This window comes from Cryphonectria parasitica, assembly GCF_011745365.1.
Source record: "Cryphonectria parasitica EP155 unplaced genomic scaffold M406scaffold_1, whole genome shotgun sequence".
NCBI classification, from domain to species: domain Eukaryota; kingdom Fungi; phylum Ascomycota; class Sordariomycetes; order Diaporthales; family Cryphonectriaceae; genus Cryphonectria; species Cryphonectria parasitica.
The window spans coordinates 1785843-1809488 of NW_024468909.1; the positions used below are offsets into that span (position 1 = coordinate 1785843).

Below are 23646 nucleotides of genomic sequence, written 5' to 3' on the forward strand. Positions count from 1 at the left end.
TTTTGAGTGATTTTTGAGGGGACAGTGATATACTTGCAGATCTATCACCAGCATCGATGTGTGCAATAGATTCATTTGTACTGCATGTAACCATGTAGGGGACCTGAGGGCATCGTGATCAATGTTGTCCATCTTGTGAGGTTGCTTCCTGTCATGCGCTCGTCAGTATGCTGTAACAAGAAAGAACAAATCACTGACCTCATACTTAATGGCACAAAAGACTGAATCATTGACTGAGATAGTGGTCACTATAATTATAGATATTCGCTACCCTGATGTAAGAGTGATTCAAAATGCTGGTTGGTATTCAAGGTCGCCCATCAGAATCTATATTCAAGAAGATGTCACTCAGAGTCGGACTGGTCCCCGAACCCCACACACAAAGCACTTGAAACTTCCATTGAAATTCAATGAGCTTACAGATAGAAGCATACTTAAGTACTTAGTCTTGCAGACTCAGTCACCAAGTCTCTGACATCAATGCAACTCTAAGAAACTTGCTGCCATGATCACAACTTGCACAGCCAACAATAGTCTTGGAATCGACAAACTAGGAACTCGTATTCCAATGGGCAGACTGCATAAGAGAGACAAAGGAAACCGGGATAGCTTCGCAGTTTGTATGAGGAGAACGAGCAATCAAAAACAAAAAGTTGAAAGCATCAGTAACTTTCGAAGACGACGCGAGCCTGATTTGAACAGACGCCTCCGAAGAGAATAGATTTCTAGTCTATCGCGTTAGACCACTCCGCCATCGCGCCTGTGTGAATTTTCGAGGATCAGACAGAATATATGCGGTGTTGTGTTGTCTGTGGGAATGAGATGTGGAAACATCGTCGCAGAGTTGCGGAGTATTTAAATCGTCGAGACACGCCTTGGTGGACTCTGCAATGGGGCGGAAGCACTACGGCGGACAGGGGTCATAGAACCCGGCGCTCATAGCAGCGGGGTTAAGGTTTATTTCTGATAGTATCAACTAACAGTATCTCTTGCCTACTTACTCTGGTGATCGCTGCGTGAGTAGCACTTTCAGATCTCTGAAAAAGTCTGCACCAGGGTCAATTTCATCAAGAGTGGGTGTATTAAGTCGACAGGATTTTACAGATGCAACGCCACTTGTCCGTCAGAGTTTTTCCCCCTTTGCTATCCTGCTCGTCTAGCATCGGCCATCAGGTTTTTTTCACCCTTGAAATTCTCCGGGGAGAAGAGTCTCGTCCAGCGCGCCACCCATACTTTAAGCAAGGCGAGGTTGCAATTCCTTCCGACCCTGGTCTGCCAAGTACTATGTATAGCTCGAAAACGAACCTTGGAGAAAATTCCTTTAGCAAGGAAAAAACCAGTTGGCCAGACTCGAGATCCTGAACCAGCCATAACCAGATCCGCCAATGATGATGACCGTATCGTAGTTGTAAGCTGGTTTCCTATCACGATAGAGCCTCCTCCGGAATGACCCCTATCGAGAGGTCCCGGGCCCCCTCCTGTGCCCCCACCACTTACCCCACCAGACTCCATGTCATGTACTCTGTACTGCGGTACTCTTTACATGAACTTTGTTTTACTCTAGGGATGCCTGCGGCGATAAGGACGTTTGTGTCGCGTGCGCTGAGGTACATGGTACGACGTGCTGTGGTAAACAATAGCCGCAACAAGTAGCCTGACACTGGCAAAACCCGCTGTGTGCGAGTTCGCTCTGCTGCAGCAGCGCTGCATTATTACGTACGATCCAGAGGTTTCTGTGTGCATGATAAAACGAGTATTGCCCGACACGCGATAGAAGTTCTTGGAAGCATCGTGAGGCTTTTTGGGCCGCAGGTTCTTTGCCAAGGTATAAGTCGAGAAAGAAGACGCGCTCTCGCCTGAGCCCGGTCGTGACTTCCTGCCACTCATTTACTACTGAGACCAGAGCTCTCTGCTCCCTCGGCGCTGCACTCCCGCTTTATTTCCTCCCTCCCTTCATTCCTGAGCTTGCTGCTGTCTTCACCTCGTGCCATTCCCACCCCCAGACTCCCCATGTCCGACGGAAGAAGTAATCCCTCGACATGGGACGCATATGAGCGGGGTGGCTCCCCAGATCGACCTGGGAGCTTTTCCACCAGCGAAGCGAGACACATCGCCTTTGACGACAACCAATACCTTGGGCAGAGCCTCCGCACAACGGGTGCAGGAGATTCAGATGACAATCTTCAGGCGAGACGGAGGAGGAGGTGCGCACGACACCCACCTCAGCAAGACAGACCTTATTGTGCTTGATTCGAATACTGACAAAGGTGGTGCCCGTTCCAGATCTTCCGTCACGAACCGCATCTCCGCCCTCGGCGACGTAGGAGTACGTTTTTGAGTTCAGCCATCACATCTTTCAGGCGTGCTTTCCTTCCCTTGGAGTCGTGCAACACTGGGGCATACGCATTGGCTCCTTGCCCGGATGACTGGCGGAATGCTAACCTAGAATGTTTCATAGGGCGTCAACTCGATTCGTTCCTTTCAACGCTCCTTGCAACGCGCGGCCGGTTTCCCAGAGGTTATCCCACAGCGCCCGTCCTTCGTCTTCGCACCTGACCAAGATCCCCTCGTCGCACACGATGGAATCCCATACGGGCGGCGCGACGAAGAGGTGGGCGTAGGCCATTCTGTGCCGCGCGTCTCCCTGCTGCGTCAGCATCTCGAAGCCTCGAGCCCTGAGGATGCGATCCGGGACGATAGCCCCGAGCCTTCTGGTCCTAGCGAGATCCAGCCACTCCTGGGGCCTTCGGGTCGGCACTCTAGCCTGACGGGCTCATTTCGCGAGCGGGAGCGCAAGGCGCTGGACAACGAGCTGCGTCGGACCTTCAGTACCAGCAGCGGCGGGACCCCTGGCAGCATCTTCGCCGTTCCCCCTCAGCTTGCCACACCGGACATTATAGGGAGTTATGGCTCGTTCCGCGACTACGGAAGCATGTCCGGCGAGGAGGAGGCCCTCGGCAGAGAGTCCATGGCTCAGGCTGGGGAGATGTGGCGCCAGCAGCAGATGAGCGGAAATGCGCCGGATGGGGAGATGGAGCCCATCTTGGTGAAGGAGGTTGAGGCTGAGGATGGAAAGATCGTGCTCACGGTGAAGGGCCAGAGCACACTGCCGCAGACGGTCTTCAACTCGATCAAGTAAGTGCACAGATGCAAGCCTCTTCCAAAGAAGATTTTAGGGAAAGGAAGGGGGGGGGGGGGGAAGTTGTCCCGAGGTTTTGTGTGTGTGGATGAGTGAGTGTCAGCGCTGACAATGCATATCTCTCTAGTGTTTTAATTGGAGTCGGCCTCCTGAGTTTACCCATGGGCATCAAGTACGCAGGCTGGCTCTGCGGCATGGTTACCCTCCTCGGTGCGGCGGCTGTCACCTCGTACACAGCGAAATTGCTCGCTAAGTGCATGGAACTCGACCCGAGCCTGATCACCTTCTCTGACCTCGCATACATCTCGTTCGGCCGCAATGCTCGTATTGCCACGAGTATTCTCTTCACGCTGGAGCTCCTCGCCGCCTGTGTGGCTCTCATCGTCCTCTTTGCCGATTCCATGGAGCTGCTTTTTGACGGTGTGCTATCCTTGAACCAGTGGAAGATGATCTTTGCCATCATTCTGGTACCCCTGAACTTTCTGCCGCTGAGGTACTTGAGCTTCACCAGCATCATCGGCATATTATGCTGCTTTACAAGTGAGTAAACACGGTTGACGCACACTTCACTTCTTGATCTTTGCGAGGTGAAGATTGCTGACATTATCCGACAGTTGTCTTGATCGTAATCATTGACGGCCTGCTCAAGCCAGACTCGCCTGGTTCTCTGATCACACCGGCAGTCACTTACCTTTTCCCTGCAAACTGGCTGACGCTGCCGCTGTCCTTTGGTCTGCTCATGTCTCCCTGGGGTGGTCATGGCGTGTTTCCAAACATCTACCGAGACATGCGGCACCCGCACAAGTACGGTCGCGCTGTCAAAATTACCTTCTCCTTCACGTGCCTCCTTGACGCCACCGCTGCTGTTGTCGGCCTTCTCATGTTCGGTGACGACGTGCTGGACGCCATTACCTCCAATATCTTCCTCACCGCCGGATACCCAAAGGCGCTGACCTACATACTGTGTGGTGTTATTGCCATCATCCCTCTGACCAAGGTCCCTTTGAACGCCAGGCCTATCATCTCGACTGCTGAGGTGATCCTGGGTGTACATCAGCAAGCGATCGCAGAAGGATCTTCGGTCATGGTGGGAAGGTCGGCATACTTTAGAGGGATCATGAAGATTGTCATCCGCGTGGTGACTGTCTTGATATTCCTGATCATCTCTATTGTCTTTCCGGCCTTTGACTCGATTATGGCCTTTATGGGTAAGCATATTCTCGTTCATGAACATCCTGGAGCTCGAATCATCATTGAATATATATTAATACTAAGGTGTGCCTCAGGATCTGCTCTGTGTTTTACGATATGTGTATCCCTGCCTCTCGCCTTCCACCTGAAGCTATTTGGTCAGCAGATCAGCAAGACGGAGAAGCTTGTCAATTGGGTACTCATGCTCCTCTGCATCGCTTTGTCTCTGATCGGTACTGTGTGGGCATTTCTGCCCAAGAGCCTGATTGGGGCAGAGTGAAGACTGTGGTTGTCATGACCTCTTGGATAACTGGCTGGTTTCATTGGTACCTCCCGGTTCTTTGCCTTTTGCATAGCATTGCAGCGAGATAATGTAGCGTTCAAATCTAGGCGCAGGAAGTGCTACTAAAGAAAAACATTGTATGGGTCACACTATCCATGGTCTGAAGACTACTTGTGAATCAAAGTCGACGGGTTAGATTGCCGTTGAGTCTATACAGGTATCATATAAGGTACGCGTGTCAAAAATATTGAACGGTTCTTGAATTTTCCTAGGCCTAGAGCTTGAGAGCTCAGAACGAAGAGAACTGTAAGTCGTCTGGAGGGTATATACATATCAGGGTTAGGGTCCAGGTACTATGAGAAACTCGCTCGCATTACCCTTGCCTTGTGAAGTTTTCCTTTCTACCAATCACCAAAAGAACGCACACCCAACATGCAGTCATGTCTTTGAAGAAGAATTGTGCAAAGTACACAAAGACAATGACATCTAACACGTTGATGAGTGCCTCACCAATCCACCCTATGCCCGCTTTCGACCGAGGCAGGTTGGAAGATGCCTACGCTGCCGGATTCCTATGAGAGCGTTGAGGCGTTGACAGATGACCTGAACAACTTCATTCAGACTCCCCTGGTCCGCCAAATAACAGGCGGTATACATGTGAATGACGCGTTCATACACGATGCTTGGAACACACTCCCACTAGAATGGACAGCTTACTGGGACTCGGAGTCTCAGTCACGAGACCACCGCCTCATGCAGCAAGACATGATCGACAGCATCGACGAGGGTGAACACAGACTCTCAGGTACAAAAACACATGAGACCAATGCCAAGGAAACGTCGAATCCTCCAGATTCGCTCGTTAGGTGGCTTGGCCAGCTTAAGTCGGTCTCACTACCGCGCGCACAGCGCCAGGGACCAGTACTTGCCTTGCCCGAAGAATTGACCCTCCACATGAAAACGAAGAAGAGGAATGAGGTCTCTGTTGCGGCCGCCTATATCCACCAACTCTGCCAGACGAATAACCTCACGCGAGTTATCGACATGGGTTCCGGACAGGGCTACCTGTCCGTCACCCTCGCCTACCTCTTCCCCTCCCTCCGGATCCTGGCCGTCGACGGCAGCGCGTCCCAGATCGCCGGCTCGCAGGCCTTGGCCTCCTCTCTCGGTATCCCAGAAGACAGGCTCAGACACCTTGTCCGCTACATCGACGGCTCGATGAGTCTGACTAAGGAGATTGAGTGCTGGGCGGGTGGCGAGAGATGTGTGCTCGTGGGCCTACACGCGTGCGGCAGTCTGTCCGAACACATGCTGCGGTATTTTGACAGATGTGCCTCCATTTCCCACCTGGCGGCTGTCGGGTGCTGCTATAACCACATCGTCATGCGCTCCGAGGGATGCCCGGACGGCTTTCCCATCAGCGAGCGATTGAGGGATCGCGGAGTGACGCTGAGTCCCACGGCGCTGATGACGGGCTGTCAGGCCCCGAACAACTGGGAGAGGCTGGATCCGAACAAGGAGAGGTCGAGCTACGCCAGGAAACAGTTTTACCGGGCTCTGCTGGAGAAGATGCTGTATGACAAAGGGTTACAGGTGGACGATGCCGACAACCACAGGCCGAACTGGGGCATCAGGAAAGGCGATCTGGCCACCTTTGAAAAGTTCACGCGCCGTGCGGTGCACTGTCTTGGCGTGAACCAGAGCAAGGTCTCGAGAGAAGACATTGAGGCATATGAAGCTCGTTATGCAGGCCAAGAGGGCAGGATCGCCCTCCTGTGGACGCTTAGCGTCTTCTGCTGTAAGGCTGTCGAGAGCATCATCGCGCTGGATCGCTACTGGTATCTCGTGGAGCATGCTGCTGAGAAGGTTGATATTGTTCCGATCTTCGAGTACAAGATATCACCGCGGAACTTGATGATCGTCGCCGAGAAGGGGAGAGGAGCATCTGTGTAATCAAATCACCGTGTAGATATGTAATTAACCAGTCAGAGCACCATTCTGAATGTGAGAAATGTGCGGGTCGAAACATCTCCAATAATTGTTCTGTTCCCATGGTAGCACCAAGGGTCGCCCATCACATCTTGTGCAACGTACACAAGACAGCATCTATCATCTCAGGTATTTGATACATAGCAGAGAGGACATCGACCCTATCTTACGAGACAGGAACAATCTATATATATATGTTTTGGTGAAAATAACAGCGACCAAGATATTCATAATAACAAACATGACTACAGGCTAGCCGGCCACGACCCCTGCCTCGTCCCACACACTGCGGAATTGAGACATCTGAATCCCGCAACCAGATATTTCAGAATTTCAAATATTCCATAAAATCAAAGAGAATACAAAGAATACCAGCATACTCACAGTTTTTTTTATATCCAGCAATCGAAACATCAACCTGTGCTGGAGTTGGTCTAACTCCTTTCCAACTCTCTGATTGGTTCGAGTTAGGGGGGGTTGTGGTTTACGGGTGGGTGGGCCGGCGGACGTGATTTGACTCAAAAATGATACCACGAGTCATGTAAGATATAAACTGTTTGAATTATTGAATTGTTCATCAATTGGGGGGCTGGCGCAACGGTAGCGTGTGAGATTCCAGTAACTCTGGAGACTCCTCAAGGTTGTCGGTTCAAATCCGGCGTCCCTCAATTTTCTTTTTGCATGTACATGTATGACTTTTTTCCCTCCCCCCCTTTCTCTTTTTCCTTTTCATTCTTTCTGGACTTTTGGTTTTATTCGTCCTGTCTTGTTTCAAACAGTGGACGAGGAGCATATACTCCATCAGGCCTGGTGGTGACTGGAGTAAAGATGAAGCATGAGATAATGACGATAATCCTGGGATCACTATCAGAGGTCGTCACTTCTCGAGGGGGGATATCTTTGATCAGAAATTGAGCTGTAAGCTATTCATGCAGGGGAGAGTAGAAGGAATTCCTTTTCAAGCAGCCTTCTTTTCTGTACTAGATCAAATCTATACTAGAACAGTAATGAGCACAGAGTCGAGTGTCATTTTCGACCTTGTCTTTCACATGAGAGGGAGCTTTCGAAGGATAGTGGGTGCATTATGTGTAGTTAGTATCAAGTTCATACACGATGCTATCTATTCAGATAAGAAAGACTTTTCAAAACAACAAAAGAAAGTCTATTACAGTTGTGCCTGTGGATATTTTCAGTGATGATCCAGTCGACGCTCTAGATCTAATCGTAACCACCATCCTAGGCCTTGCGCCCCAATAGCAAATAACAGCATAAAGAAGAAGAAGAAGAAAAAAAGGCGGCTCTTGAAACGCAAAACTTGGGATCAACAAAATCACAAAATCCTCTTTCTCAGCCATCGAAAAGCTTACTTGCTCTTGGCCTTTGCCGCCCGTTGCAACGGCCTGACCCGGAACAAATAGTAAGTGAAGACGGCAACAAACACATTGAACACCACATAGGCCCAGAAGATACCAAAATTGCGCCACCTGTCATCCCAGTAGATGTTGCTCCCAGCCAGGTAGGTGTCGGCCGTGGTGATGGAGCAGTACCGACAGGCGCTGGTGTCGCTGGGGTTCTGCAGGGAGCCCGCGGCGCCGGCGCCCTCGAGGTAGACAGCAAAGTACTGGCCGCAGGTCTGGCCCGAAGGCGGGCTGATGATGGTGGTCTCGGACGTGGAGCACGTGACGGCGCGGCCGTGGAGCATGGTGGACGCCATGGCGGAGATCCAGTAGGTGAAAGGGCTGAGGTAGTACATGAACTTCCAGAACCCAGGGAGGGCGGTGGGGGTCTGCAGGACGCCGCAAAAGACCAGGCTCATGAGCATGAGCAGGGTCACGACCGCGCCGGCGGTGGTGGCGTCGGGCAGGGCGGCGATGGTCATCTGGGCAAAGGCGCTCGCGTAGATGAACAGCAGGATGCAGAGCAGGAGGACGAGCCCCTGGCGCTCCGAGGACTGCTCTGCGCCGACGACGGGGTAGTAGAAACAGGCCCAGATCAGGATGCCCGTGACGATCTGGTAAGGGATCTCGACGATGATGTTGGCCATCATGAAGGCCTTCCAGCTGTAGGCCTTGCTGGGCCGCTCGCGCACCTCGTACAGGGACCGCTGCGTCACGAACAGGGGCTGGATCTGCTGGACAATGGTCGAGAAGAGGGTGACGATCTGGAAGACGGAGAAGATGACGTTCTGCATGCCGGCGAGTGTGCCGCCACCCTGGTAGAAGGAGAATCCGATAAAGAGGCCGGCTGCCACGCCGAGGATGAACTTGGCAAAGATGTAGGACGGCATGCGCCAGTATTGTTGGAACACTCGGATGGTGACGGCGAGGAATTGCTGGCTGAAAGGCATGGCAAACTCGGAGTGACTTTCGTCGTCGTCCTCTGCTCCTGCTGCTGAATGCCCGTGCCGGTGGTGTCTCTCCTGATCCTCCTTCTTCTTCTCGACTGCGATGCGTTCAATCTCGGTCTCGGCGTCTCGACGCTCCTGGCTGTCGAGCCATGTAGAGTGCCAGTCGTCCTGTGGGCTGTTGGCAATCTCGAGCATATATTCTGCCGGGTTCTCGTCGTGCCCACACGGCCGTGCACCCTTGGACTCGAAGTAGTTTAGCAGGGTCCTGGAGTTCTCGCCAATGTCCCCAAAGTACACAGTCTTGCCTCCTCTGGCCAGGAACAAGAGGCGATCGAATTCTTGGAAGAGGATCGCGCTGGGCTGGTGGATGGTGCACAGGACGGCCTGGCCAGCATCCGCGAGCTTGCGCAGGAAGGCGACGATGGCCCAGGAGCTCTGCGAGTCGAGACCGCTGGTGGGCTCGTCGAGGAAGAGCAGGAGCTTGGGCTTGGCTGCGAGCTCGACGCCGATGGTGAGGAGTTTCCTCTGCTCGACGTTGAGCCCCTCGCCGGGGATGCCCACCACGGCGTCGGCAAAGTCGCCCATGTTCAGCATCTCGATGACCTCCTCGACGAATTGGTACTTTTCTGCTTTGCTAACCGACTTTGGTTGTCGGAGCATGGCGCTGAACCGCAGACTCTCTCTGACTGTTGCCGTCTCCAAGTGAAGATCTATCAAATAAGGACAGGATGAGGTTAGCAAAGAGGAGTCTCAAGAATCCGGGTAATCAAGAAGAAAACATTAGGCTGGGAATGCTCACCTTGCTGCTGTACATAGCCCGTCTTGCGCTGGAAACTCTCATCCAGAGGCTTGCCGTTCACCAGCATATCTCCTGTAATCACACCCATCGTTGTTCGCTGTGCGAGGACATCAAGCAATGTCGTTTTGCCCGCACCACTGACGCCCATAAGGGTTGTCAAAGTGCCAGGCTTGACCCAGCCGGCCACATGATCCAGAAGTCGTCTCTCTTCCCCCTTGATATGAATATCATACGTGACATCCTTCCAGGTAAAGATATCTTTCTGCGGCTCCAGGGCACGAACCTCTGGCGCCGCATCCCGCGCAACCTCGCCTCCTGCTTTCTCCTGAGCCTGGTCCTCAACGTCGCCGCTGCTGCCCTTGCTCTGGAGATGTGCCGGCACGTGACCCCGTCGGAACACCAGGAACTCGGCCGAGCTGTCGGCGCCCGAGTTGAGCTCGATGACAACCATGTAGAGCGCGGTGAAGAAGACCAGGAAGGCGATCAGGATGCCAAAGTTTCGCCAGGCGTGCGACCAGTAGTATGAATAGTTTGCCGCGATGAACGCGTCTCCGCTCACGGTCGACCGCCCAGGAACCGACCCAACGGCGTTGCAGACCCAAGAATCCCCCTGCAGTGGCGTGTAGTTTGGTATGATGGAGGAGCAGATGTACTCATGCCCGTGGAACTCGTTGGCGATCAGGATCTCGAATGCGTAGTAGAGCGGGTTGATCCAGCGGATCCAGCCGAACCAGACCTTCATCTGCGGCACGGCGATGACGAAGCCAGTGTAGATGGTCAGCGCCAGGACCAAGACGCCTGCACACGTCATGGCCTGGGAGACGGTTTTGGTGGCCGCTGCTACGGTGCGGAACAGGCCCGAGAAGACAAAGGTGGAGATGTAAGTGACCAAGAAGTACAAGAAGAACTGTCCCGGCTCTCGATAGAGGCCCGCCAGAAAGTAGAGCACAACATTAAAGCAGACGGCGATGAGGAATTTGACGGGAATATCTGCCACGATACCAGCGAATGCTTCTGTGGATGGACGGTAGAAAGCATAGGCGGCGTGTTTTTCGATGATAGGTCTCTGTGCGTACAGGTTGCTGATCTCGGAGATGGAGGACAGCGCATTGGAGAGGACAGCAATGAATAGCGCCGCTCCCTTGGAAAAGAACCCAGCGGTCGCCTCGTTGTTGGCAGGGCTGTAGAAGATGGAACCGATGACGAGCGAGAGGATGACCTGCATGATGGCGTTGACCACGGTCGAAGACTTGTCGCCCCAGATGCGTTGGTAGGCTCGCTTGGTATTGAGGCCGATCTGTTGCCGGACGGTGATGGTGTAAGGTGACTTGGGGTGAGCATGCCTTGCCTGTCTCTGCTGCTTGTTGGTTCGGAACTGCTGCAGTGTCGGGTTGTTGTTGTTGTTGTTGTTGTTATTATTATTATTATCACTATTAGTATGATGATGATGATTTCGGTTGTGCTCGGAAGGCAGGGCGTATGTCGTTGCGTGAGCCGTGATGCCTTGTTGGAGCGCATGGTATTCTGGTGATGCACGCCAGTATCTCTCAAAGTCTTCTGGGGTGCGTGGCACGCTTCCCTCCATGCCTAGACGGGCTTTTCGCTCCGCTGGGTTGGTCACCGATGTGAGAAAGTCGCCTGTGGTCTGTCGTGGTGGGCAATACCAGCCCTGCCTCTCGAAGAAGGCCTTGGCTTCTTTTGCCGGTCCGAAATAGATCTGTCTGCCCTCGTACAAGATTGTTGCCTTGTCGAAGAGGTCGTATATAGCCTGACTGGCCTGATAGATGGCAATTGCATGGGTGGCACTGAAGATGTCGCTCATGACACGCAATGTCCGGACAAACTTGAGGGCAGTGGCCGAGTCCAGTCCTCGGGTGCTGTAATGATGAGTTAGCTATCCATGAGCCCGCTTCTTGAATACCGCAAGATATATTCTAGGTGAAAAAACATGACATACCTGTTATCCCATGCGGCAAAAGGTGATCCAGCAAGCATCATTTCCGCTATACTGACACGCTTCCTCTCACCACCCGAAACGCCCCTCACAAAATCGTTGCCGACCTTGGTATTGTACGTGTGTGACAGGCCGCAGACGGCCATGGTCACCTGTGTCATGAGCTTGTAGAACTCCTGCCGACCCATGCCGTTGATGCGGTGCGAGGGCGTCCGACACGCTGCGGCGAATTCCAGCGTCTGGCCCACGGTGAGGTGAGGGAAGTGCTTGTCGACCTCCTGGTTGTAAATGACCTCGCCCTTGAACTCCTTCTTCATCTCGGGCTGCGAAATGCCGTCGTAGCTGATGGTGGACTTGCTGTCAAGTTTTAAGCCCTTCAACTCGCCGCACATGGTCTTGAGCAGGGTGCTGCAGCCAGAGCCCGGCCGGCCGAGAACGATGAGCAGCTCTCCGCTCTGAAGGAGGCCGTTGAAGTCATGTAGGATTCTTTTGGGCGTCTTCTTTCCCAGGTGGACCAGTTTGCCAGGAGCCAGTGGTCCTCGCAGGACTGATCCGACGGTGTTTTGTAGTTGGACTGCGTCTCCCGTGCCGGATACGGAGAGATTCTCGAACATGATACCGGTCCGGGCAGATGAGATGCCCTCTCGCTCGAGTTGTCGGACGAAGCTTTGAACCCCTGCTTGTTGTGTGAGCACAGTACTTTCACACTTGAGGGGGCTGAATCATTGGGAGAGACTGACATTTGTAAGGGTTGAAGTTTGGGTTGTCAGGCTTCATCTCTGGAGCGTCGCTGGGGATCGTGATGACCTGGTGAAGTCTTGAGGGATCTTCATCTGCACCTGCGCGCGAGGCCGTTCGTGACAAGCCTGTGGCGATCCTGTGCAGCTCTCTCCTGTCGGATTCATCGATCAAGCCTCTGTCGACAACGGAGCTGTCTGACTGTTCCACTGCTGTGCCTGAACCCGAGGCTGAAACCGAATCATCGATTTCGTCCAGGTGCTCATACAAATCATTGTCACCTTGGAGACGTGCGTCGTCCACAGGTGACGAGGCTGTGTTTTCTTTCTCCATGCTGGAATTATGAGAATTCCAGACTCTAGGGTCCAAATCAGGAAGATTGGAAGAAAAAAACACCAAACACACGCACACACACACACACACAAAAACAGAGGAAGGAAAAAGGAGAGAGAAAAAGGATGCCTGGATTTATTCCCTTTGTGAAATAATATTCACCAAGTTTGGCCAAGGCAGTCAGTCGTGCCGGTCCAGGGAGTAAATATATAAAAGATGAGGATGGAACGGTGATCAACCTCGACCCGGAGACCGCCAAGAAAAAGAGAAAAGCATCTGCACTCCCCTCAGCTCTCCGAGAAAAGACGGAGTTAGGTAAACATTCGTCATTCACAATGCGCTGCGGATTACTGAAGGGCCCGGCTAAGACAGCCTGGTGCACCGGATCTGATAAAGTTCATGAGCTACTGTACTTTAAGCCGTCCATCTCGATAGTTGGTCGTTTACGGACGGGGGTCTCGGGCCCGTTTCTATTTGCAACCCACTGCATACGTACGGAGCAAAATAGCATAATACAGGCAGGCCAAACCCGACGGGCTCTCGGGGTAATGCATAGTAAATGAGCGACGAAGCTACCATACCAATGGAAAAGACCGCACTATGCCTGAACTTTGTTTGTTTTGCGAGTCGTATTGGCGTAATGGTAAGCTCTGTTGGTTTGTTTGCCCTCAAGCCCCCTTTCCATAGTCATTCCAGTTCTGTGTGAAGGGCTAGCGTTTAATATTTAGCCACAGCATAGCCCCAGATCCCTGGGACGGCCCCCCTGCTGACTCCGGCGCTCCGAAAGCGAGCGAAAGCGAGACACACACCTCGCAAATCTTTTGCGAAGGAGAGAAAGGCATTGTGGCCCCTAGATGTGAGCTAAACAGTTCCCGTAAAGTGGTCCAGACGGACTTAGGGGCTGGCATTAAGCAAAGAGCTACGAGGCTTCGTGTAACTAATTACTCAAAGTATGACTTTAGACGCATGCGTAAATGACGATCCATTTTCGGTCTCTAGCGGGGATACGTGAAGTGCGCTTATGCAAAGTTCTCTGATCTCCTGTCATTTTCTTACGTGAACTTGTTTGAATATGTTGAGATGCGTTCGCTCACACACATATTCTTTTGGTTGTATATGAAAAGGTACGAAGTTGTTGAGCTGTCAGCTGTTCGCGAGAGAGCGTCCACCGGAACCTCATTTGATTTACTTACACTAGCAAGAAGCAGTAAATGTGTATATAGGATAGCGGCCATTGGCTCAATAAAATTCAGTATACCTCATCATCATATATTAACAAGAGAATACCTTCTCACAGAGCCTATTCAAACTCCAAGAAACCTCGCTGCATACTGTTCAAAAGTCTCAGGCTCGTGGCCTGAGTACTTCTTCACATTGCCCGCCTCCTCGGCGTAATTCAGAGGAGCAAACGGAGCGCCATTCTTCTGCCACCACTCGTCATTCTCCCAAAACGACTGTAAATAATTACAGATGACCTCTGGCCGCCCTGCCCTCTTCGCTTCCGCCGCCCTCTCTGCAGCCGTGCGCGTGTTTACCTTCACCTCACGCCCAGAGATCCTCTCGACCACCCTGACCGCCTCTGCGTCCGTCGACAGCTGTGGGCCGAGCACGTAGATGACATGTTTGCCCGTGGCGACAGGCGGGTCGACGAGGACCGCGCCGCCGACCTTGCCGATGTCGGCCGGCGAGATGTTGTCGCCGGCGGCCTTGCCCGAGACGAGCGTGGCCTCCCACGGCGTCTTGCTGCGATCCAGGCTGTTCTTGAAGATGTTGCTGGCGAACTGGCCCGCGCGCAGCGCCGTGTGCGCGATTCCTGCCTTCTCGATCGCCAGCTCGGCCTGCGCGTGGAGGTACGGGATGAACCTTGCCGGGGGAACGTCGGACAGGGCCTCGTCTGGGTGAATGGTGAAGGACGAGAGCAGGACGACGTGCTCGATGCCGGCGTCTTTCATGGCCGTGAAGGTAGGCTCCATCGACGGGCCCCCGTGCATGGCGTATGCGAAGGCAGTCTTGGCGCCCGACTGCTGGACAGCCGCCTTGACGGAGGCCGCATCGCTGAGGTCCGCCTGCACGCGGTGGAAGGCTCCAGACTGCTCCTGCGCCGTGGTAAGGGCCGCGATTGGCTTGTCGGTCTGGCGCATGGCGAGCCAGACCGAGGCCCCGCGCTGGCTGGCTTCGAGAGCTGCGGCGCCGCCCACCTCGCCCGTGGGGCCGAAGACGATCACATTGTTGTATTTGGGAGACATGATTATGATTCTTTCTTTTTGAAGTTTGTTAATTTGGTGTAATTATGATTCTACTTTGCTTACAGGACATTCTTATAGAGAAGAGGAGGGGGGAGGCCATGCTTTGAGACGATTCGCCTTTTATAAAGTCCGTAACGCCCTTAACGCCGGAGGACTTATAGAGCACCAAATATGTTTACTAAGCGGCTTACTGTAAAGGGGCATCAATCAGTGATGAGTATCTATATCTATCAGAGCATGGATCGTAGGAGGGGTTGCGTAGATGAGGATTGTTCATATACGTGTTTCTGAAATGGGTGTATTTGCTCGGTAATTATAATTGATGAAGATGAAGAAGAAGAAGAAGAAGAAGAAGAAAGAGGTCTGGGTTAGCTTCTGCGAGTGATTATAGGAGACTCATACAAACCCCCTGTAATGAGACTCAATCCTAAATACTAGACGACTTCGTACCATCGCGAGTTCCTCACTTTTCAACTCAGTCCAACGCATGTTTCGTAACCCCGTAGCATCTGACCAACGACAATAAAGCCTCCGATGGCAGGTATCGAATATAGTGCCATTATCAGGTATACTGTACGCCAATCGGAAAGAAGTCCCATACTGGGAAGACCTTCTGCCCCGGGAGGGTCTTCCTTGCTCCAGACGTTGTTCATGAAGTTAAGAACATGCCCATGAACTGTTAGAATCATGGGTGCCAGGCCAAGCAGGACCCCAAAAACTAGCCACATCATGGTCCAAACACGCTCGTACAGTGCACTGTCCCCCTTAGCGAAGCCACTGAGGCAGCCGACAATGACAAGTGGTACGAGGGCAACACAGGGACTGGAAAAGTAGACCATAAGCATCTTTCGTTTGAACCAACATGCGTCATTCACGCCGCCATCCAATTTCAGCTTGTCCCACGCCACATCTGGACGAAACCTTGGAGCCATATTCCCATAATCGAGCAGCAAATCGTCGGACGACTCCTTCGAAAGGCAGCCTGTAGTCCCAGAGACTGCGAAGCGGTGACCATTGCGTGCAGAAGCCAGTGTCTGCCGCAATTTGGCGAGCTCAGGCGAGTCTACCATGAACATGGTATCGTATTGCGGACAGACTAGATTACCGAGCAGGTTGACGAAAGACATCCATGCATATTGTGCTGCGGTAAGGCCAAAGGCGGCATATCCAAGGCGCTCAATCTGGTCTCCTCTAGTCTGATACAGAGTGACCGAAGCGTAACAGAGCTGTAGAATGGAAATCAAAATCTTGACAAAGCTGTAAGAGCTAGAGACAGTGACCGGCGGAGGGTCAATGTTACGATGGCGGAACTGGGTCTTGAGCCACAGTTTAAACTTCGTGCGCATAGTTGTCTCGTCTGAGACCTGTGGATCATCGTCGAAGGTAGCAGATCCGGGGACGGTTACGAGCTCGTACCCTTTTGGAAGCACACAGCAGCCATGAATCTTGACTGCTAAAAGATCTGAAGGTTCTTTGTTCTCGTATTTTTAGCAGGCCTTCGAAATACGATTGGTTTATGCTTTTAACTGATAAGGTCTCTTAACATACCTTGTTTAGCCTCTAATATAATGGGCGCCGTAGCTGCCGACGGATCACTTGAGACAGCTTCAGACGGAGCTGAGTTATTGAGGCATTCTCTTTCTCGGGCTTCTCCGGGGACCGTCTCCATTTCAAAGTCGTCATGAGATGACCCAGGTTCCAGAATGAGACCTGTCCGTCCTCGAGGTTGCGAATCACTCCCATCCCCCTCCTTTTTTATGTGTGTGGGAACCACGGCGCACAAAGCTCCAGCGCGAGCCGCTGTCTTGAGGTCCCCCCCTTTGCCGAATTTAGCCCAGCTGCAGATAGCCATCACGCCACGAACCACGCCGCTCGATGGAAACAGGAGGGCCATCAGGATATTCACAATGGTAGCGAGCAGGCTTTGGCCGGGGCTGCTAATGGTAGTCGCCGCATGAGCAAGATAGTTAACAGTGTAGAACTGTAGAATATAGGCTCGTGTCGGTTTGGAACATAGCAAAGTGCGGTTCCCGTCTTGCCCGCAGCCGGGGTCGTCGTCGGAACACTGTGTAGAATTCACGTTCGTCCTTATAGCCTGAGTGCTGCTTTGACTGCTGACGAGCGGAGTCAGGGTCAAGAGGATGAAGAGGAATGTGATTGCTAGATAATTGGCGGACTGGGCCATGGCGGTTCGAGGCCTACAAGGTCTGAGCCTGCTGGTATGGTTGTCTGGGCAAACGACGTAGCAAAGACTGAACGGATCACTACGCAAAGAGCAGAGAAATAATACACATTTCGTATCTACCTAGATAGAAAAAGCCAGACGCAAAGAAATGCAGGTGGCAGAGCCTTGATATATTCGTCTGCCACTTGAACTAGCATTTTTGCTCAGCTCCTACAGCGATAACCGCCCTTGATTCTCGTAATTTGTTTCTGTGGCGTAGCTCAATCGATTGAATAAGTAATCGCAGCAAACTTAAATTTCTTGTGGCGTTCTGTATGCATGTCTGTCCAGCTGAATTGGAGCCGGATCACGTTGCCGAGTCACCCCTGAGGATCTGCATAATATGCAGGTTACAGAACAAGTCACACCTGACGGAACAGCAGAGCTGGGAGAAGAACCCTGAATTGTAGTAACCTGTTCTGTGATCTGCATGTTAGACAAATTGTAGTGTTGAGAAAAGCACACTAAAAGACATTGCAAAAGGTAGGAAAGGCGATTTGTTGAGTACTTAGGTACTCTGTAAGTCTTGCAAAATCACAGTGATTGGCCTCTCAGGCTGGCGGACACCTTTGGGGGCCATATACAAGTAATACATCCAGCTTCCTCGGTCCTGGTTCGCGTGAGGTTCATAATGCTTACTGAGCAACAGGAGTTGTGTAGAATGATTCACAACAAACATTTGATCTGGCGAGAAAGGGTTCTGATGAGACAGAAGCCTCCGCGCATGGGACCATCACGGTCACCAGGAAAAGGCAATTGGAGTTCTAATTGATTCAAGTAATTCATCAGGTCCTGCAGAGGTCTAGCTAATAAATAAGCGCAGCCACAGCTTCCTTGTCAGTCTCTACTCCTTAACTTTTCATTCTTCCTTCTTGATTTGTTGATGATGATATGATGCATTCATCACAGTGAACATAGGGTTCATCCTTGTTTTTAACTTGAAACACGGGTTTGTTACAAGATAATGATGAACAACTGCTGTGACGAAGCAATAAGAAACACCAAAAGCCTTTGGCAATCAATCATTCGTATCATTGGTCACTTTGTACAATATGGTGTGCTATAAATATAAACAGCTCTGAGAAGAAAACATCCCTGCTGGCTTCTGCGCTTTTCCTTTCCAACCCTTTTCTTACGGGTTATAACTCACAACGCTGAGATACTGCACGTCAAAGTAAGTCGTCTCAGTCGGGCCGGTGGAGCCGCTGCTGCCCAGCATCTGGTAGTCGATAATCATGTAAAACGGCTCACCGACCATGTCAGAGCCGTACTGGGTGGTGATGAGGTCCCCGTTGATGTAGAACTCGGCCTTGAGCGTGGTTCCGTCGTCCTCGGGCCGCAGCTCGACGAGGATCGTGTGCCACGCCGTGGTGGGCGTCGAGTACGCATAGTCCTGCGCGGCGACCACGGTGCTCGTGTTGAACGTGTTGAAGCTGATGTCGCCGTCGCCCTTCCACTCGGCCAGGTCGATCTCGGGCGGCCAGCTGTTGACGCCGTCCAGCCACCACGCCGGCCAGCAGCCCTCCGCCACGGGTGCCACAAAGTTGGCCTGGAAGTCCAGCCCGCCGTCTGCTTCCACTGTGAAGTACTGCTTGGCGTAGATCGTGCCGGAGTTGTAGCTGAGGGCCGAGTCGGAGGCTTGTGGGCCTGTGTAGACGGACTCGAGCTGCAGGTAGGCATTGTCGATGATGCTCACTTGCGACTCCAGCATGAGCGCCGCGCCGTTGTGCTGGTTTGAGTAGGGTTAGCTTTCTCGTTGGGTTTAGGTTTTCAGATCTTAAAGTAAGGTTGGATGTTTACTAGTATGATGTGTTAGCTAAATAATCACGGACTCGGGATTATATTTTGCATTTTCGATGTATTCATGATTGGGGGAAGAAAGAGGTGCCACGGATGCAGTTGACATAAACAGGAACAGAGAGAGCAAGAGAGAGAGAGGGAAGACTACGAACCCGTGTCACCCCAAGGATACGCAAAGTTAAAGTACTCCTCCAAATCATCCTCGCTGTCAAAACACGTATCGGGAATCAGGGTCGTTGCGCGCTTCTTAAGGTCACGCTCGCGCAGTGGGTCGGCGTGCTTGGCGGTGACGAGGCCGGCCCCGAGAGCGAGGGCAACGAGGACACGTAGAGGGGCCATGATTGATTGATTGATTGATTGTGTGGGGCCTTTCTTCTTGTTCCCCTCTATTGTTGTTGTTGAGGTGATGGTGGTGGTAGGGAATGAATGATGATGCAGTGAACAATAATTACGCCGTGCTTGGGGACGAACTTGGATAGAGTGGAGCAAAGATGATGACCTAGTTTATCGATGCCGTACAACATGGGATGATAAAAGAAAAGTTCCGAGAAGATGAGATTTACCCGGCGAGCATGTTTCTTTTTATGCTCATCAAGAAAGCTCCCTTTCCTTGCCTGGACCTTTCTCCTCCTTTTTACATCAACAGCTTTGACGGGGAAACAACAAGGATGACTGACAGCGGTACCATAAAATCATAAAACCCCTCCCTCCTTCGTATTCGAGGACAAATCTGAACACCCACTCCGGCCTCTTGTGACCTCCTCAAACGGGAAACCTGTCAACCGGGGCCCTTGTTGTTGTTGTTGCGTATAGACAAGTCCCCTTTCCCCTCCCCTCCCCGGCAGCCGCCGCCCTGCCATCTCGTCCTTGGATGGTTTCGAAACACGCCCACTGCAGTGGGGAATGAGAGGTTGGCCTGACAGTGGAAACAAAAAACCACCTTCCTGTGGAGCCTAGGGCTCGGTGGTCAAGTCACGAAATAATGGGGTTGCTGGGGAGGGGGTCGTATCGACCCTCTTTACTCCACGAATCTCGAGCTTTCACGTTACGAGATGGTGGACGGGAAAAGCAGTTTGGTTGTCAAGGCAAGAAGCGAACCAAAGAGGAAATGGTTGCGTTTGAGTGTCGTAGAGAGAGGGGGGGGGGGCGGAGGGAGGCAGGGCGGGTTGAGAATGATCGACACTCGGGGGTAAGCATATTAGTATATACGTTATGATATGTTCCCAAATGCACCGGGGCATTCGGAGCCGGACAACCAACCTATTGTGTTTAAGCGAGCCCGCCAGAGCAGTGAGTGGTTTGAAACAGCCAGCGGGTGACTTGTAGTGAGTTGGGGAGTGGGGAAAGAAGGAATCGAAACGGAGACGGACGGGGGGTTTCCGTTTCATGATCGACAGGGCGTGGGCCCATGTGGTACCTTGGTTATGCATATTCAGATCTTCGAGCCAAATTACAAGTACCGGCCGTGCCCCTCTCGATGCACCTCAAGGAACAGAGACGCTCTTCGTAACGTATCATGGTACATGGTAGACATCCTTATTCCAGAATTCGGCCGGCTGGTCCAGTGGTAATGGTCATAAAACATATATATATATCGATGTGGTATCTCTCTCTCTCTCTCTCTCTCTCTCTCTCTCTCTTTCCATGTAATGCCCGTATGCCAAGTACCATATGCTTGTATTAAATCTTTTTTCTTTTTTCTTCCCAGACATGTAATTCCCTACAAGATAGTGAATATAGCACTACCCTCCAAATAGTGCATCGTCAGTCCAAGACCAGACCCCGCCTCCTGAGGAGGAGTTGAGGGAACGACTCTCCCTCTTCTAGATCAGACCATGGATGATGCGCTTGAACCAGCTCTGCTTGGGCTCAACATCATCGTCCTCGGGGTTGTGGACACGAAGACCAGACTTGAGATCCATCTCGTGGATGGGGACCATCAGGCGCCAATCCTTGGTGTAGATCTTCCAGCCGAGATACAGGGCGAGGACCACAGGCGCGGCGAGGAAGCTCTCGAAAAAGACCTCAGCATCAGGAGTGGCATCGGCAGAAGGCTGCACAAAAGTTAGTGGGATGCCCTTGCAGTTGATCGGATGAGGAGTAGAAGGACGATGAGGGAGGGGAGGAAGAAGAAGTTTGTGTTTTGACTTACGTAGAGGGAGCTGTAGAAGGTGGCGATGAGGCACAGAATGGCGAGGATGAGACCAATCCAGCTACCCCAGACGCCGAGGGTAGGCTTGTAGGGGATCTGGTCGAGGGTGTAGCCGTGGGCCTTCCAGGCCTTGCGGAAGCGGATGTGGGTGGCACAGATGGTGCCCCAGACGAAGAGGTACGACAGGCCCGACAGCGCAAGCAGCCAGCCAAAGATGGTGCTCTGGTCCGTGGCCTCGCCGATGAAAGCGAGCAGGCCAAAGGCGATCTGGACGACGATGCACCAGATGGGACGCCCAGAAGCGTCGACGTAGGCCAGGAAACGGGGAGCCATTCCTCGCTCGGCCATGGCCTGCATCGTCCTGGTCGAGCCGAATGTGCACGAGTTGGCGACAGAGATGACGGCCAGGGTGATGACCACGTTGAAGATGGAGGGCAGGACGGAGATGCCGGCGTCCTGGATGGCGAGCACAAAGGGCGAGGCCTTGGTGTTGGCGCCCGAAGAGCCCTCCAGTCTGGGGTCGTTGTACGGCAGGATGAGGCCGACAATGAAGAGGTTGACCACGTAGAAGAAGCAGATGCGCCAGAAGACCTGCTTTGTAGCCTGGGGGATGGCCTTCCTTGGGTTGACAGACTCAGCCGCAGCAAGGCCAACAAGCTCAGTTCCGCCAAAGGCGAAGCAAGCCGTCACAAACACACTGATTGTCTCGAGGTCAGCTTTCTGAAGATAGAGGGGACGAGTAGAAGAAGGGGGAAACCATATAGACATACCTGCAGAAGCCGTTGAAATCGGTAAAAGCACCAGGATTGTGCCAGTATTTTGCTCCAATATAGCCCTGGTTTCCGACACCGCCGCAGTTGATGACAATGCCCAGGATGATGAAGCCTGTGCAAGCAGCAATCTTGATCATGGAGAGGACGAACTCGACCTCACCGTAACCGCGGACACCAAAAATCTGGATAGTAGAGAGGACCACGAGGAAAACGGCGATCCAGATACCTATTCGAGAGCAAAAGCAAAAACGTTAGCACTCCGTTCCCCCCCCCATTTCTTTCTTTTCGAATCAAACTCCCCAAGAGGAACTGCTATAGCAAAGGGGATAACCTACCCATATTCAGATCGTCTCGCCAGAAGGTGATGGTGATGGACGCGGCCACGAGCTCAAACGGCAAGACGGTCAGCCAGGAGATGGCATAGTCCCAGCCCATGGCGAAACCCCATGAGGGATCAATGAACCGAACAATGTAGGTATAGAAAGCGCCGTTGACAGGATAGAGGACAGCCAGTTCAGCCAGGGCCTGGCATGTGAACAGCAGCATTATGCCGATAATCATGTAGCAGATGACGAGGGCTCCAGGACCGCCGGTTCGGAGAGCGCTTCCGGATCCAACGAAGAGACCAGCACCGATAGCACCACCTGTATGAACACCATGTTAGAATTGAAAAAGGGAGGAGAGCGAAGGTTGGGAATCCGAGTGAGTCGCACCAATAGCAATCACTAGTAGATGATGGTCAGCAAAAGTGTTCCATTTCAGAGCAGAGTAATGTTATATGATACAAAGGGGTGAGGAAAAACGACGAGAGAATGGTAGATTTCACACAAGGAATAAAACTTACTCTGCATATGTCTGTTCTTCAGGTCGCGGCTCAGGTTGCTTCCCTTGTGAACAACGCCGACCTCCTCGTCGACAATTTCCGAGCCGGACGTAACATGAGGCTCATAGGCCTCCTTGCCCGAGACATCCTTTTCGTCGTGGTGGGCCATCTTGTTCCGCGGCGTGAGATGGAGGTTGTCAGACGCTGGCGAAGAAACAGAAGAAGAATTACACCGGCTGGGGGGGAACAAGCAGAAGTAAAAAGAAAGAAGTTCCTCTCTCGATCGCTCACGCACACAAACACACACGGACACTCTCTCACTCTCTTTCGCAGGGCTGCAGGGTTGGGGGCATAGGGCTGCTTCTTATAATACGAGGGAGCGACATGGTCGGCCAGATTCGCGTGTGTATTAAAGTAAAGTAAGGTTCGGAGTGGCCACAGGTCTCTGATAAGGATGGCTCGCTACGAGGACAGGGGCGCAGGAGCTAAGCTGGTCTCGAAGCAGCGCCAAGGCAGTTCGCTCCCGAGGTGGTGGTGCTATGGTGCTGAAGAACGGGCGATCCGAGGTCTACCGTTACTTGCTTCTATGTAGTGTGCTAAGCACTCGGGCAACACCAGAATCCGGAATATGTATACTATGGATCAGCAAGGTGAGTCCCTGTGGAGAGGGTGATTGCGTGTATTCTTCGTGCAAGCCATAGGTGGCTGAGACAAAGACTACCCCGACTAGCAGCAGCCTGCAAAAGCCATGAGCAGGAAATGAATCAATGTATTGCTCCCCATAGCCTTGGGGGTGCGCGTCAGACCTGCATTTTTCTTTTCATCTTCTCTTTCAGCAAAGCCCAGCGAGGCTCA

General features: G+C 52.4%; 7 protein-coding genes and 2 non-coding genes across 9 annotated transcripts; 3 read left to right on the forward strand and 6 right to left on the reverse strand.

The window, feature by feature from the left end:
- Nucleotides 1-679: 679 nt before the first annotated feature.
- M406DRAFT_t27 lies at nucleotides 680-761 on the reverse strand. Its single transcript has one exon. It is a non-coding gene; the product is annotated as a tRNA-Ser (tRNA).
- A 1249-nt stretch (nucleotides 762-2010) lies between these two features.
- On the forward strand, nucleotides 2011-4610 carry M406DRAFT_245931 (uncharacterized protein; the record flags this gene model as incomplete). The annotated part of the gene is made up of 6 exons (XM_040916373.1): nucleotides 2011-2204; nucleotides 2284-2326; nucleotides 2459-3135; nucleotides 3267-3679; nucleotides 3754-4347; nucleotides 4426-4610. The coding sequence occupies 6 exons, from the start codon at nucleotides 2011-2013 to the stop codon at nucleotides 4608-4610; spliced, it is 2106 nt and encodes a 701-aa protein (XP_040780873.1).
- Nucleotides 4611-5165: 555 nt separating this feature from the next.
- M406DRAFT_66374 (uncharacterized protein) lies at nucleotides 5166-6566 on the forward strand (the record flags this gene model as incomplete). The annotated part of the gene is made up of 1 exon (XM_040924994.1): nucleotides 5166-6566. The coding sequence occupies one exon, from the start codon at nucleotides 5166-5168 to the stop codon at nucleotides 6564-6566; it is 1401 nt and encodes a 466-aa protein (XP_040780874.1).
- Nucleotides 6567-7185: 619 nt separating this feature from the next.
- M406DRAFT_t6 lies at nucleotides 7186-7270 on the forward strand. The gene has a single exon. It is a non-coding gene; the product is annotated as a tRNA-Trp (tRNA).
- A 407-nt stretch (nucleotides 7271-7677) lies between these two features.
- Nucleotides 7678-12715, reverse strand: M406DRAFT_343917 (uncharacterized protein; the record flags this gene model as incomplete). The annotated part of the gene is made up of 5 exons (XM_040921930.1): nucleotides 7678-9659; nucleotides 9749-11625; nucleotides 11706-12378; nucleotides 12443-12618; nucleotides 12678-12715. The coding sequence occupies 5 exons, from the start codon at nucleotides 12713-12715 to the stop codon at nucleotides 7966-7968; spliced, it is 4458 nt and encodes a 1485-aa protein (XP_040780875.1). The 3' UTR covers nucleotides 7678-7965.
- A 1300-nt stretch (nucleotides 12716-14015) lies between these two features.
- M406DRAFT_354177 (NAD(P)-binding protein) lies at nucleotides 14016-15066 on the reverse strand. The gene has a single exon (XM_040922849.1). The coding sequence runs from the start codon at nucleotides 15017-15019 to the stop codon at nucleotides 14078-14080; it is 942 nt and encodes a 313-aa protein (XP_040780876.1). The 5' UTR covers nucleotides 15020-15066; the 3' UTR covers nucleotides 14016-14077.
- A 423-nt stretch (nucleotides 15067-15489) lies between these two features.
- Nucleotides 15490-17204, reverse strand: M406DRAFT_66377 (uncharacterized protein; the record flags this gene model as incomplete). The annotated part of the gene is made up of 2 exons (XM_040924995.1): nucleotides 15490-16436; nucleotides 16568-17204. 2 exons carry the CDS (start codon nucleotides 17202-17204, stop codon nucleotides 15490-15492), a joined length of 1584 nt encoding a protein of 527 aa, XP_040780877.1.
- Nucleotides 17205-18375: 1171 nt separating this feature from the next.
- Nucleotides 18376-19382, reverse strand: M406DRAFT_66378 (family 16 glycoside hydrolase; the record flags this gene model as incomplete). The annotated part of the gene is made up of 2 exons (XM_040924996.1): nucleotides 18376-18938; nucleotides 19196-19382. The coding sequence occupies 2 exons, from the start codon at nucleotides 19380-19382 to the stop codon at nucleotides 18376-18378; spliced, it is 750 nt and encodes a 249-aa protein (XP_040780878.1).
- A 1484-nt stretch (nucleotides 19383-20866) lies between these two features.
- M406DRAFT_248429 (uncharacterized protein) lies at nucleotides 20867-22960 on the reverse strand (the record flags this gene model as incomplete). The annotated part of the gene is made up of 5 exons (XM_040916529.1): nucleotides 20867-21097; nucleotides 21196-21892; nucleotides 21966-22194; nucleotides 22304-22612; nucleotides 22795-22960. 5 exons carry the CDS (start codon nucleotides 22958-22960, stop codon nucleotides 20867-20869), a joined length of 1632 nt encoding a protein of 543 aa, XP_040780879.1.
- Between the last annotated feature and the right edge of the window lie 686 nt (nucleotides 22961-23646).

Excerpts from the sequence above, each read along its gene's own strand:
- M406DRAFT_354177 (XM_040922849.1), bottom strand. The coding sequence starts at position 15,019 with ATGTCTCCCAAATACAACAATGTGATCGTCTTCGGCCCCACGGGCGAG.